Here is a 13267-nt window from a genome sequence, read left to right on the forward strand (position 1 = left end):
ACAGTGATTATTTCATATTTATCTAGACTGACCAGCTCTATGAAAGGAGGGCAGTCAGTGTCTTATTTTTGCTCAGATCTAATAACGCCATCAAAGAACAGGCTCAAGGAAAGTCTCCTTTTTATGCGCTGCAGGTTAATGACTACTGCCATATAATATAATGTTTACAAATAAACAAAAGTGAGATAAATGAATTTCAAACAGGATATGGCCTTTGCAATTGACTGCCTGCTCTTCCCTAAACAATTTTGTGTCTCTTAAAACAGGGATCCCCAACCACTAGGTCAAGGATCAGTACTGGTTCATGAATCTTTTGGTATTGAGCAGCACAGAAATTTTAAAAACCTATATTAATATTTTTGTATATTGGTTTGCAGCATTGATATGTAATATAATACTAGACTGAGTGTCCTTATCTTCTTTCATTGTTGAGAACTGAAGCCAGCAAGATCTGGTTTATGGAAGCTGCCATGTTGTATTTTTAGGGCCACAAGCTGTGCACTCAGGATGTGAGGCTTTAATTCTCATCTACCTTTTTGCACATAATCGTGGTGTCACATGACCTTTCCTGTAAATATAAAAGAACTAATACCAGCTAAAAAAAAAGCTGAGGTGGTTTTTGTTTGTATTTTACTCAGGGGTGGGCCTGGTGGGGGGCGCTATCTGCATCTAAAACATCTAAATACGCTATCCTGCATGTTTTAGATGTTTCTCTGCTGCCACACAGCTGATTTGAATGACTGAGTGATTAGCAGGATTCTGCAGAACTTGAAGACCTGCTGAAGAGCAAGGAAACAACTAAAACCTGCAGGATAGTGGCCCCCCCAGGACCAGGATTGGACACCACTGCTCAACCTCTTCAACTTCAACTTCCGGGATCTCAAATGTTGTTCTGCTTTAATACACGTTGATGGTCTGCAGGGTATTTTAGTTTGTAAAATGACCACTTCCACTTGTTCCTTTTTTTTCCTGGGACTCAGTATTTTTCATGTACTATCAAACCTACAAGCTAACCCAAGCAAAGATGAGTAAAACTCTTTGTTGGACAACTTCCTTTCCCAGTAGTCTGTGGAAAAGTTGTTTCGTATGGAACTGGTCCATGATCCAAAAAAAGGTTGGGAACCAATGCCTTAAAATATTAAAATGCGTTTTATGCAGTTTGTCATCTAGACAGTCATCTAAATTTTAATCATATTGAATTAACCTTCTCATCATTAGGTTTGGCTTTAAAAATATTATCTTTTAAAATACCAATCGATCTTGTCCAAAGAACGGTGTCCACACAAAGTCATCAACAATTTATTCCTTAAGTACAGGTGAGGATTCCAGATGAAGTGATTTTGTGAGAAAATGCAAACCAAAAAAAAAAAAAAGCAAGACTGACTCTTTGGCTCTCAAAGTTGCAGAGGAGTTTAATTACATTCACAGCAACAGTGCTGTAATTAATCTTGGGTTCATGAAAATTATGCTAGTCTTTTTGAAAGTAATTTAATGAGACACTGTGTGAGCAAAATGTGATAAATAAATAAATAGATACAGTACTTAAAAAGCCATGTTGGATGTCAAAAATTAAGTGCACACTGGGTTCAATGAAGTATCTGGCAGTTTACTATAGGCCTTTTAAACATCTCTGATTGGGCATCGAATCTAGTTTTTAAAACCACTGTCTTTCTCTTTGTTTTAGTTTTTTATGTATTCAAAATCAGTGTAACGCAAAGAGACGGACACATCTTGTTTTAGGAACTCGAGCTAGTTATGATGACAAAGTAAAACAGGAGGCATGTGGTGCATCCGTTTCACTACCTGCTTACCTATTTTGGGAGTTCTTGGTGTTTACTCTTGTGTTCGCACAACAATGGGTCTGAGTCCAAGAAAAAAAACCCACTATGTTTTACTATTTCAGGAGTTTGCTGCTCCAGTTTAAAATGATAAGAGTGAGGAGTGATAGTACCAACATGGGACTGGTTTTCTGTTTTGCAGGCTGGAGAAAGAAGAGAAGCTGTGGTTTCCAGCCTGGTTAAATATCTTGGTCCTGAGGCTGCATCGTTTATCCATTATGAAGAGAAAGTAAGTCTTTCAGTGGCCACACTCTGTCAATAAAAGTCCAATATTTTGTTCTGAAGTCAACCTTTATCTTCCAGCAAGGTTGTAGTTGGTATTTATTATTTTAAATCTGTATTTCTTTGCAAAGATAAATGAAAGAAATTCATTTAAAATAGTAGCGTTAAATCTTCTGTTTGTGTTGTTTATCTCTTGTCTGTAGATTATATGATATGTATATTGATACACACACTCTGGTCGCCTTGTTGTGATTTCTGAAAGGACCGAGATAGCATGAGGGTTCAGTGTGCCGCTGTTCTGTCTTTTTGGAAATCACGACAGTGCTGTAACGGTTTAACGAATGAAAGAGTAAGATGGTATCACAGCTCAAGGGTGTGGTGATGACAGGCAGTCCGTTTAACTAGCTGGTCCACAAGATTTAAAATGGGAGGCGTCCAACATGCGTTTTAGACACAGCACTCAAAGTGCTCCACGTCAGCCCTGCTGAGCTACACTCCAGATCTCATTTGGTTCAAGGACGCCAGCTTTATTATTTAAAGCTTACAACTTTGCAGGATGTAGGCAGCTCGATCGGTGATTTATGAACAACCAGAGGAAGCTTAAACAGGGACTCGTCTTTGTGACCATATAACTGTTCTGTTGAAGAGGCAGGAAGAGTCAATGCCTGTAAAAATGAACCTGCTTGAATTTTTTTATATATTAAATAAATGGTTTGAATTTGTTCAAAGACATAAAAAGCAATTAATCTCAATTTGATCCTCAAATTAAATCTGCTGATGACTGTTCCATTAGTGGTCATGCATTGACCACATTTGTGTCTATGAATAAGTATAAATCAGTTCATTGTCACATAAAAGTCAAAGTAGTTCAAGTGTTTTTGCTTTATTTTACTTGTAATGTCCACTACTACATACAGCAGGAATTCAAACAGTTAGTTTAACGTGCTTCACACACAAATTCAAATTTTATTATGTTAAGTCTAATAATTAAAATGCTCTTTAACTTTTAAAACAAGTGTGTGTTGATTCAGCATTTGCACTTTTGCTTCTTTAGCTTTTTGCTAAAACTCAGTTGTAGCTTCCTTAACAAATTTCATGTCATTCAGCACTCAGCATTCATTTTTATAGAAAATGCTATTTCTGTAGTTACAATCTATATATGCTTTTTTCCCCCCCTTTTCCCCTGGTTTTCTTTGCCCCCAGTCAAAATAATCCTCATTTTTTTTGTTACAGTTTCATGTATTTCTTAGTTACTAAACCACACAATAAAAGTAAGAGGGTCAGAAAGTATGCTGGTCAGATAAGTAATGCTTTAGAATGAACAAATGGCAGATAGGCAGGGAAAAGGGGGTGGGCAGCACTATGTGCACACACAAAACAACCGCTATTACTACTGCATTGGAGGAAAAAAATACATGCTGGGAGTACTATACTTAATGTAATCATGTTGTCACACACAAACAAAATAACCATTTAGCTTCATTACATGATGTATGGCAAACATCAACAGAATGGAAGACAGTACATTAATCATGCAGATGCATGATTTTGGGTCCGCCGCTGCCTTTTATATACCGTGCTGCAGAGAGGCAAGATCCAATGGAAAACTGCCTGAAGGAAACCAGAGGCAGTACCATTTAGGGAGATATTATGGTTTCACTTTGCTGACAAAGAGACTCAAGGGGAACATCACTTTAAAGAACAATTACTTTGAGTGAAGAAAGGATGATAAATTCAATCTACGCCGCTGACAGAAAGATTTGCCTGGATTTTATTGGAGCCAAATTGTTATCAGATTTCTTTGGCATCTTTTTTTAATCACTGTTATTCAAATGTCGTTGGCAATAAAACATACAGATGAAGGAACCTACAAGTTCATGAGATCATTTTAATTTCCTGTCTGTGTATTCCTGCAGTCTGTACACGAGACCACAGGAATGTTCATACTTTTCTATTAAAGAGGAAAATTACAGGTTCACGTCAGTGAGTTTACAATGAGCTATCAAATATCTAATAAGTGCAGTGTTTCCTCAAGGTTAACCGTTTTATGAGGGTGGTAACAGTTTATGGCAACATGGTAGGGCTCTTTGTGGGAATATTTGTCACCCACCATTAAAAGGCAGGCGTTTCAATGTCTCTGCCTCTGTCCGTCTGTGTGTTTGCATGTATTTTTTACATCTGTCAGCAAAATATTTCACGAACAACTATATTTACTTAAAACCTTGACATTAATTATTGGAGCAAAATATCTCTTTAACCAGTGAATGGATTTTAATGAAAGTCTCTGAAAGTAATCAATGGATGTGCATCTATAACTGATTAACTTTTGGTATCAACTCAATTCAAGATGGCTGCCACAGTTAATCGACTCTAGCAAACACAGAATGGCTACAACCCTGTCAAATTTGCAGATATGCTGAAATTTGGTGTAATAGTAGCTGAGAATTATTTCCAACACATACTAGTGTAGGCCTTTAAATAACCAGTTTTTTTTATTGCTCAATGAATTCAGTAACATAACTCACAAAAACAATTTTGCAGTTTTACCATTTTCTCTTTGTAATGCAATGCATTTTCTCACCTTTTTTTAAATGACTGCAGGAAAATATATACCAACTCTATACATGACCTATAAAGTCATATCTGAGCAGCTTTACGTTGAGCACAACACAGACAGAGTGTTCAAGCTGTGCAGCAGAGTGCTTCAAATGTGTCTAATTCACTACTCTTTAACAGCTGGATTCTTCACAGTTCAAGCTGCAGTCAATAATTGGAGCAATTGGTTTAAAGGTTCTTTTTGCTGTGTTGTTATGTTGCAGGAAATGTCTGTTGCATCAATTCTGAATTTTCAGTATACCATTAAAAATAGGAAAAAGAAATCAGCAAACAGCTTGGGTAAAAAAAATGATTGATCATACCCACAAACAGAGCAAATGCACATTTCTAACTCTGCTTTGGAATGCTTTGGAATAACGGAAACATTAAAAATATATGAAAGATTTTGCATTTTACCTTGGTGCGCTGATGCACTGGAGTTAATAAAGCCGTCAAACAAAGATATGGCATAAAATCCTGCTGCAGGGCCATCTGTTTTCCTGTCTTCATCTGTCTCTTTATCGCAGCCTGATTTAGACCCGTCTTCCCCCTCACTCATTTCTTCTGTCTTAGATTTCTCATTCCTCAGCTCTAACCCTCTAATTTTATCTGTCTTTCTTGCAAACGCTTACACCCTTTTATATTTTCATTTCGCACTTTCTTCCTGTTCGGTCCTAAAAGTGGAAACAACACAGCTAAAAAAAAATACAAAAAGGCAATCTACTTGTTTTTGGAGTGTTTCGAAGGTCAGTTTAACTCCTCTGACCCTCAGCAGTTTTGATGTGAAAGTGTCATTGAATCCTGGGTCACATCACAGTGTGGGAGTGTGGAACAATTACTAAAACTTAAAAAAATAATGTTTTATTCAAAGCTGCAAGCATTTAATTGCTCTTGTCTGTGTGCCTCTGTTTGTTTGTCTGTTAGCAAAATATCTCATGAACCACAAGGCGGATTTTAATGAAACTGTCAGAAAGTAATCACTGAATGTACATCTACAACTGATTTACCTTTTATAGTCAACCCAATTCAAGATGGCTGCCACAGCTAATCAATCTTATCAAAAATGGCTATAATTCACTCAGTTTTACACAGATTAACTTTATCCACTGCAGGATCAATAAAGTTTATGTTAAAATTACTTTTATCTCATGTACCATGGACAGATTTAATAAACTTCCAGGAAACTGCTACAACTGAATAACCTTTGGAATCAAGCCAATTCAAGATGGCTGCCACAGCCATCTGACCTTAAACACACAAATGGTTATAAATATGTCAAATATTGAGCCAAAATTTGGTTTGGTAGTATCACATCTAGCAATAATTCATGAAATTGTACTTGAAGTTATTTAGATTTGACCCAAACAGAACAGCTAGAACTCTATCATTTTTCAACGTAAGATGATCTTAGCCCAAGAGTTTACGGGCAATATGCATTCTTTCAGCCTTTAATTAACGATTGGCATTAACCTGATTCGACATGGCTATTTCTTTTTAATTATTTAATTTGGTTTGATCAATATACTGTAACAGGTTTAGTTTTACCAGTGCATTCTTTTAACCTTTGACTGTCTTTTGTGTTTTTTATATTCAGTTCTGTAGGAGGAGAGCTGCCAGTTTTATGTCAAAAGCCTCTCCAGGATCAAAATGAAAAATGAATGGAAGCCTATTTAATGGGGATGTTTGGGTTGAATGGGTGGGATGTAGGCAGAAGGGCAGCTGTCTCCATTTTGGCAGAGGGTGGAATTTACAGTATTAGAATTTACAGTAGTATCTATCATTTATTACTCCATGAGTAATTGCCATTTTGCTTTTTAAATTTTTTTTTTTGTCTTTTTTGCTTTCAAGGACTGGGCTAAGGAGGACTATAGTGGTGGCTGCCCTGTCAATGTCATGGCACCAGGGCTGCTAACATATTACCACCCCAGCCTGAGGAAGCCATGTGGCAGGTAATTACTCCGTTGATGACAAAAACTCATTCCCCTGTCCTTTGCATTCTCACCATGTAAATTATACAGTCTTGTTAACCTTTGTAGCAGTTCTAAATCTTTCAAGTGAGTAATTTTTAAAAAAAACTAAACTTAGGACTTTAGTGTTTAATGAGCACCCTCATTCTTTTCTCAACGACCGGCTGAGAAACACTGACTATTTACTGGATGTGCATTCTATTTTTATACCACAGAAACAATGTTTATACCTCTCTCTTCCACCGAGATATTACTCACATTCACCCAGTGCCTGTAAATCATTGAAATAAATCATGAAGGTGCCTTTTAATGTATAAATCTATTAGTCCAGTACTAAAAGAAATGGCAAGAGGTCATCAGGAGGTGCATTCTCTTAAGAAAATGTCCTACAATCCATTTCTAATAGCCTGTACAATGATGCACAAGGATTCAGGAATTGCATTTCCATAATGACATCGAGTCCACGGGGAGCAGGGGGGGAAGCTCATTACATGACGTGACTCGAACAGCAGCAAGGGAATGCCAGCCCTTTTCTACATTCCTTCCCCATATCGGTAATGGATTCCCAAGGGTGCGCTATGACCTTGACACACATCGAGCATAAGAAAAAAAGACAATAAAACAATGCTGCAGGTGCTTTGAGCAAATTGTATTTATTTACATAAAAAATATAATGTTAGCTCTTAGATTTTATATTTAAGGTTATTAGTATCTAACTTTTGACTACTGTGGTGATTTATTTTTAAATGGGCATAATAAGCTTAACTGATCAGAGTGCAAGATGTTCATGGAAAGAGTTGAAGAGAAGATAGCCAATCCTTGGTTTACAGTGACCTTGAGCTTAGAGCCCATTATAGGTGCACTGCAGATTCTTTAGTCCTTTTTTTCCATTTTTTTACATTTGTTAGACAAATGATCATCATAATCACCTGACCAATTAGAGAACAGCTTTCCATTAAACTTGACCTTAGGATTAGGAATCCATCTATGTGTTTATTGTTTAATACAACTAGGTCATGTCAGGATCAGCAACAACAGTTTTTAGCCATAAATCTGCCAAGAATATTGAAAAGATTGCTCAGAACTCAACAACTTTGTTGGCTTTTGTATCAGAGCCTGCAGTAATAGCTTTCTCTGCATCCATTGAGGCTGTGCATAGGGATTGGAGGGGGTAACTATGAGATACAAGGTTTAGTTTTGCCCTTTAGCATAAACTGTTAATTAGTTAAAATGAACTTAATCGTGGTTTATATGTGTGAAAATTGAATGTAATTTAGTTAAAAAAAAGAAAAAAGAAGCTGAATCCCAATTCACTCCTTCCCCATACCCCTCAGCCATAACCTTATGTTTTGTGCATTCATAATGGGGTGCAGGGTTGTTTCAGTTCTGTTTGTAATGTAGAGGGAGGCTGAAGTGTTAGGGCTATCTGACCCTTTAAAGTGATATGTCTTCCACATGGAAGTGCATTATTTTTCAAAGCAATTTTTTTTATTTGTTATTTCTAAAAATATCACTATATCTACACAAAAATGCAAGGTTGCTGATTCAGGAAGTTTTCAAAAAAATACCATTTTTGGTTTCCTAAAACAATGTTTTTGCGTGGATGCAAGGTTGAAACACAAAAAAACTTTTACCTTTTTGCAAAAAACATTCCTTTATAAAAGACTCTTGAGATTTGTTTTTAGGGGCTGCTTGTGCTACAGGGAGACTTTTAAAATATTAAAAATATTGTTTTGTGAGAAAAACCCTCACACTATCCAGGTTGGTGTATTCCAATGTTTTACGTTTTGTATTATCATCAATCCTTCTTAACAAAAGTGACACTTTAGCATTGTGTACAGATGTCTGCAGCAAGCTTGGTAACTAATATTGACACTCGTTGGAACTCTGGCAAAAACACTTTGTGTTTGTTTAAGCAAAAGAACTTGATGACAGTTGATCGTGTGTCAGATTTATAAAGAGGTGTCATATTTCCTGTTTGAATATTATAATGACTACACTTTGTGACTCAAATTAAGGGCCAAGGGGGAGGCAATGTGATATACTAGAGAATGGGATTCAGCCTTCAGGATGAGTTGATCTGCAAATTAGGGGAAACCCATATTTATTCATTTTGCTGAGTAGTTTCCATAGGCAAAATAAAAGTGGTAAAAGTTTACAAAAACAAACAAACCACTAAACCAGTAATGCAAAATATAAGCTCATTGAAAAAGGTTTGCTTTTAAGTTGGTATATTTTGTATACTTGTTATTTTATATAGTTTCTTTTTTTACAAAATGTGTACATCTTTTTTTTCTTTTGGTTTATTTGACTTCAACTGCTCAGTAAATCTCATATAAAGCTCCCTAAAGCTAATGTATAATTATGTACATGCAGTTGTACTTGATTGACAGTAACTTTGGCAACTATTCCGGAGGACTTATTAATAAGATTTAAAATGCATTTCACCTTTCAGCGTAGACCGATTGTGTTATCATCACCAAGCTTGTTGGCATTTCAGTCAGGCTTCAAGCTCTTACAGATTCTATTGGTGAAGTCTCTTGTTAGTGTTATTATTTAAATGGTCTGACAGCACTTTCGGCACACATTGGCTCTTTATTTACTTTGCTGTTCTGTTATTTTACTGATCTGATACATGTTGAAATTCTTATAGCATCCATCAGTGCCATTTATTGACTCCCAGCTCTTTGCCAACATTGGAGCAAACCGGTTTGCTGCTGAGACCTTCAACTCCCTGTTCAGAAAGTATAAATTAATCATCAGGAATGTTGGCCAGTGCAAAGGTGCTGTGGGGAAGCCTTTCTTGGTTGCTGTTTGGTGGACACTAGTGAGGGCTGGTGCAGGTTCAGAGAATCCAAAATGCAAGTGTGGTGGTTTGGTGCATTCATCAGCATTAATCTGTCCAGTGAAATATGAATGAAGGACAATGTGAAAGTCTTGAGTCATTCTTTATTTCTTTAAAGTTTGCTTCCAAACAACCTGACGTTCCTGTAACCAGTAGTAGTAGCTTTGATCAATAGCTTCAAAGATTTTCCTAAGGGCTTTTAAAGTTTTGATTTGGATATTGGCTGCTTATGTACTCATTTTCTGTCCAGCACTCAACCATTTTCAGTTTTCTTCTTTGTTAGGTCATTTTACTCTGAGCTATAAATCATTGAGGCATAAAAGGCTTCTAAACTCAAGGGATGAACCAAAACTATTTTAAACCGGATCTTTTGCTGTTCTCCGAAGAAACACGCATCACATCTTCATCATGTACAATCAGCTGTAGTTACTCTCAGGGAGGCCAACACGAACAGCCTGGCATTTCCACAGTTTTTTTTTTTACAAATTAATACCAAGCAAGTGTCAGGGTACTTAACTGACTCATACGTCCGTTTTCAAGAGGTGAGGAAAAACCTGGAATATATATAAAAATATCTTTATAAGACTAAAGTATCAAGTCATATCCAACAAAGACGTTAGCCAAAGTGCAGCTTGAATTAGCATGTTACTGCCTCGAGGCTCGCAGAACCACTAGCATTCCAAACGACTGCTTTTCCTTTTCATCTTTTGTTTTTGTAGGTGGTAGAAAATGTTGATCTTCAGTAAAATGACCTTTGAAAGGAAAATGTTTGCTTTACAGTTGTTCAGTAATATCTGCTAAAATAGACTTGAAGCTCATTCCATAAAACACTTTTGGTTTTGATTGAATCAAACAGAAATGGAGTTTATAATAAACATCCATCCACACAAATAAACATGTTAATACTTTGGCTCTCTATGGCAGGGTGAAGAGTTCTGTCATTTAGTACTTTTTAACAGCATTTGTAATTGGAAAGAAAAGGACAACTTCAAGGTTTTTTGTAACAGTTTAATTGTTTAAAATGATCAGAGAAGATGTTTCTGTTGTTATCGTTCATGGTGTTATATTACCTGTATTTGGGTTCTTCTTTTAATTATTGTCCACCTCTCATGTAATTGCTTGTGTTCATGTGTGCTTGATTTTGTCTGTTAGCAAAATAACTTAGGAACAAGTGGATGGATTTAAATGAACCTCTGAGTTATCAGTGGATTTATGTCTGTAACTGATTAACCTTTGGAGTCGACCCAATTCAAGATATCCACCAAAGCTAATCAACATTAGCAAATACTGAAACTGTCATTTTTACAAATATTGAGCTCTAATTTGCTGTGATCGCAGCTGAAAGTCATCCAAAATAGATTGTGCAAGATATTATTTTAAGAACTTTGATATTGACTGTGGAAGTCAACCCAGTTTGTCTCATTAACAAAATATTTCTTGAACCACTAGACAGATTTGAATGGAGCTCTCAGAAAGTAACCATTGGATGTACATCTGCAACTTAATTTTTGGATAGCTAATCAATCTTAGTTAACACACAAAAGGCTTTAAGTCAGTAAAGTTTACATATATTAACTTTCTCCACTGTGGGATCCTTAAAGTCTTAAATTTTAAATATCTTCAGCTAAAATTTGGGGTGCTGAGAGTCATAAACAACACATATTATCAGATCATGCAAGATCTTTGTTTAAAACTTTAGCGTGCAATGCAGCAGGCAACGTGTATTCCTTCAAGGTTTGCTAGTTTCATTATAATACCATATTTATTTGTGTAGTATTTTAATTACAAGTACTTCACAGAAAAATCATAAAATACTGTAAAACTTGCTGCACAAGATAACAGAAAAAGCACATATGGAGCACTAGATATAATCAAAACACAGCATACATTCTGAGCTGAGACAAACAAAGAGAAAAGGAAATGATCTTTTTCAACAGTGGAGAGCCAGTATAGAAATAGATGGTACCACACAATTTTAGGTGCTTTTTAATTAATTAAAAAGGTTCTTATTAATTTTTACCTGGAGGGACTAACAGCAATTAAAAAAGAGAAAGATATTCCACAAATGCCAAGGTCTGAGACCTTTGGAAGAAGAAATATGGTGACTGTGACTGCAAGAAAAAAAAAGACCCATTCCAATTTTTTCTTTTAGCTCTCAGAAACCTTGAACAGAACCTTGTTCATAAAGAAAAAACCTTTCTGTCTGATGGCAACTGGGAGGTGAGGAGAAGGACAAAGGTGAAGGATGTTCCCATACAATTAGAATTTCAATTAAAATAATTTGTAGTAAAAGGACTTTTTACTTTCAGTGCGGTAACAGAACACCTTAGTGGATTAATTAAAAATATATACAGTAAATGATAAGTGTTTGGCTAATGCAAATGTTTTGAACGGTGCATCATCCGGTATGTGCGTGTTTTTAATTCTTCCGGATGTTTTGAGATGCGTACAACTGTCTGCAAAGAGTTCGAAGTAGACCCTTGCAAAGGAAGGTAGATGGTAAAATTTGCACCATGGAAGCCCAGCAGGACAACTGCAGCCACTGACAGAAATCATAAACTGGCTCCTGCATCTTTTTTACCTCTGCACAGCCTTGACTCCTACCTCTTGGGAATTGGTCACTTTTTGACCTCAATGCTTCTTTTTCCAATGTTTTTCCAGGGTTAAAATATTTGTTATAAAGTCAAGTTATAAATGTTATTACATCCCAATGACAAAGTCCTGCCGACTGCCAAGTCTAGCTGAGGCTGACACCATGTAAACATCTGTTGCACATGATGCACACCGATGTTGACATTCAACCTGAGCAGTACGAAATCTTGTCTTGTTAGATTAAAAAAAAACTGGAGCGGAAGAAAAGTAAATGAGAGAAGACATATTTATTGTGCTTTTCTAGTGAGCAAGCCCTACAGGGCTGAACTGACTTAACCTAATTTGTTGAGCATGAGGATCCAATACATGGACCTCAAGAACCAACACAAAGTTTTCTAAGGTCAAAGTTAAAGCCTATACCTGAAAGAAACTCTTGTTTTTTTTTAAGGAACTTCATCATAAGTGTACTTTGTAAAAGCAAAGTTTGCATTCGTTATCTTTTTATTGATCAAGGTCAAAAAAGCAAAACAATTCTGAATCTGTATTCACACAACTGGGTTTTAGGAAGAATACTCTATTCGTAATCCCATTTACATGTTACAGAGCATCATCTGTTTGATGACTCAGAATACCATTACAGCACACTACTCTATGTATGTGCCCATTCAAACTCTTTGATTGCTCATGTGTTGTAAAGTCGAAATGTGTGTCATAAAATGATGTGAAAAGTCTTGCCTGGTTTAGTGATGCAGTTAATCAGTATTTAGTGGTTCAGTAGGGTGTATATGTCTATGCAATAGCGTTCAAATTAGCTTCATGTGTGTATTGCTTACTCCTAATATGCCCTTTTTGGTGAAATTGGCAATTACTCAGTCATTTTTAAGCCAAGCTAAAATATACTGTGGTACTAGTTGACAGCCATACTGTGCACCAACAGATTGCACAGTATGTGCATAAAACAACATGGGAAGAAGAAATATGGTGACTGTGACTGCAAGATGTGGGCTGAGTGGGCTGTTAAGATGTACCTGCATGCATTTAATTCAGAAATGATAGGCCTTTTATTTTAAACAATTCTTATAGTTCTTTGTTTATTGTTTATTAAAAGCATTCCTGATGCCCTCAGCACATTTGATAGAATTATTTTACAATAACTGTTCATGATGATGGTCTAAAATGTGGATTTATAATTCAGGAATGCCAATATT

The 13267-nt window shown here is 36.2% G+C and overlaps 1 protein-coding gene across 1 annotated transcript in view; it reads left to right on the forward strand.

The window, feature by feature from the left end:
- si:ch211-127i16.2 (probable flavin-containing monoamine oxidase A) overlaps positions 1-13267 on the forward strand; it is a 58498-nt gene that overhangs the window by 39660 nt on the left and 5571 nt on the right. The window contains exons 10-11 of the mRNA XM_017425485.3: positions 1981-2067; positions 6504-6604. Coding sequence (XP_017280974.1) covers positions 1981-2067; positions 6504-6604 — 188 coding nt within the window. The remainder of the gene's footprint in view (positions 1-1980; positions 2068-6503; positions 6605-13267) is intronic.

This window comes from Kryptolebias marmoratus, linkage group LG14, assembly GCF_001649575.2.
Source record: "Kryptolebias marmoratus isolate JLee-2015 linkage group LG14, ASM164957v2, whole genome shotgun sequence".
In the NCBI taxonomy this organism is placed as follows: Eukaryota; Metazoa; Chordata; class Actinopteri; order Cyprinodontiformes; family Rivulidae; genus Kryptolebias; species Kryptolebias marmoratus.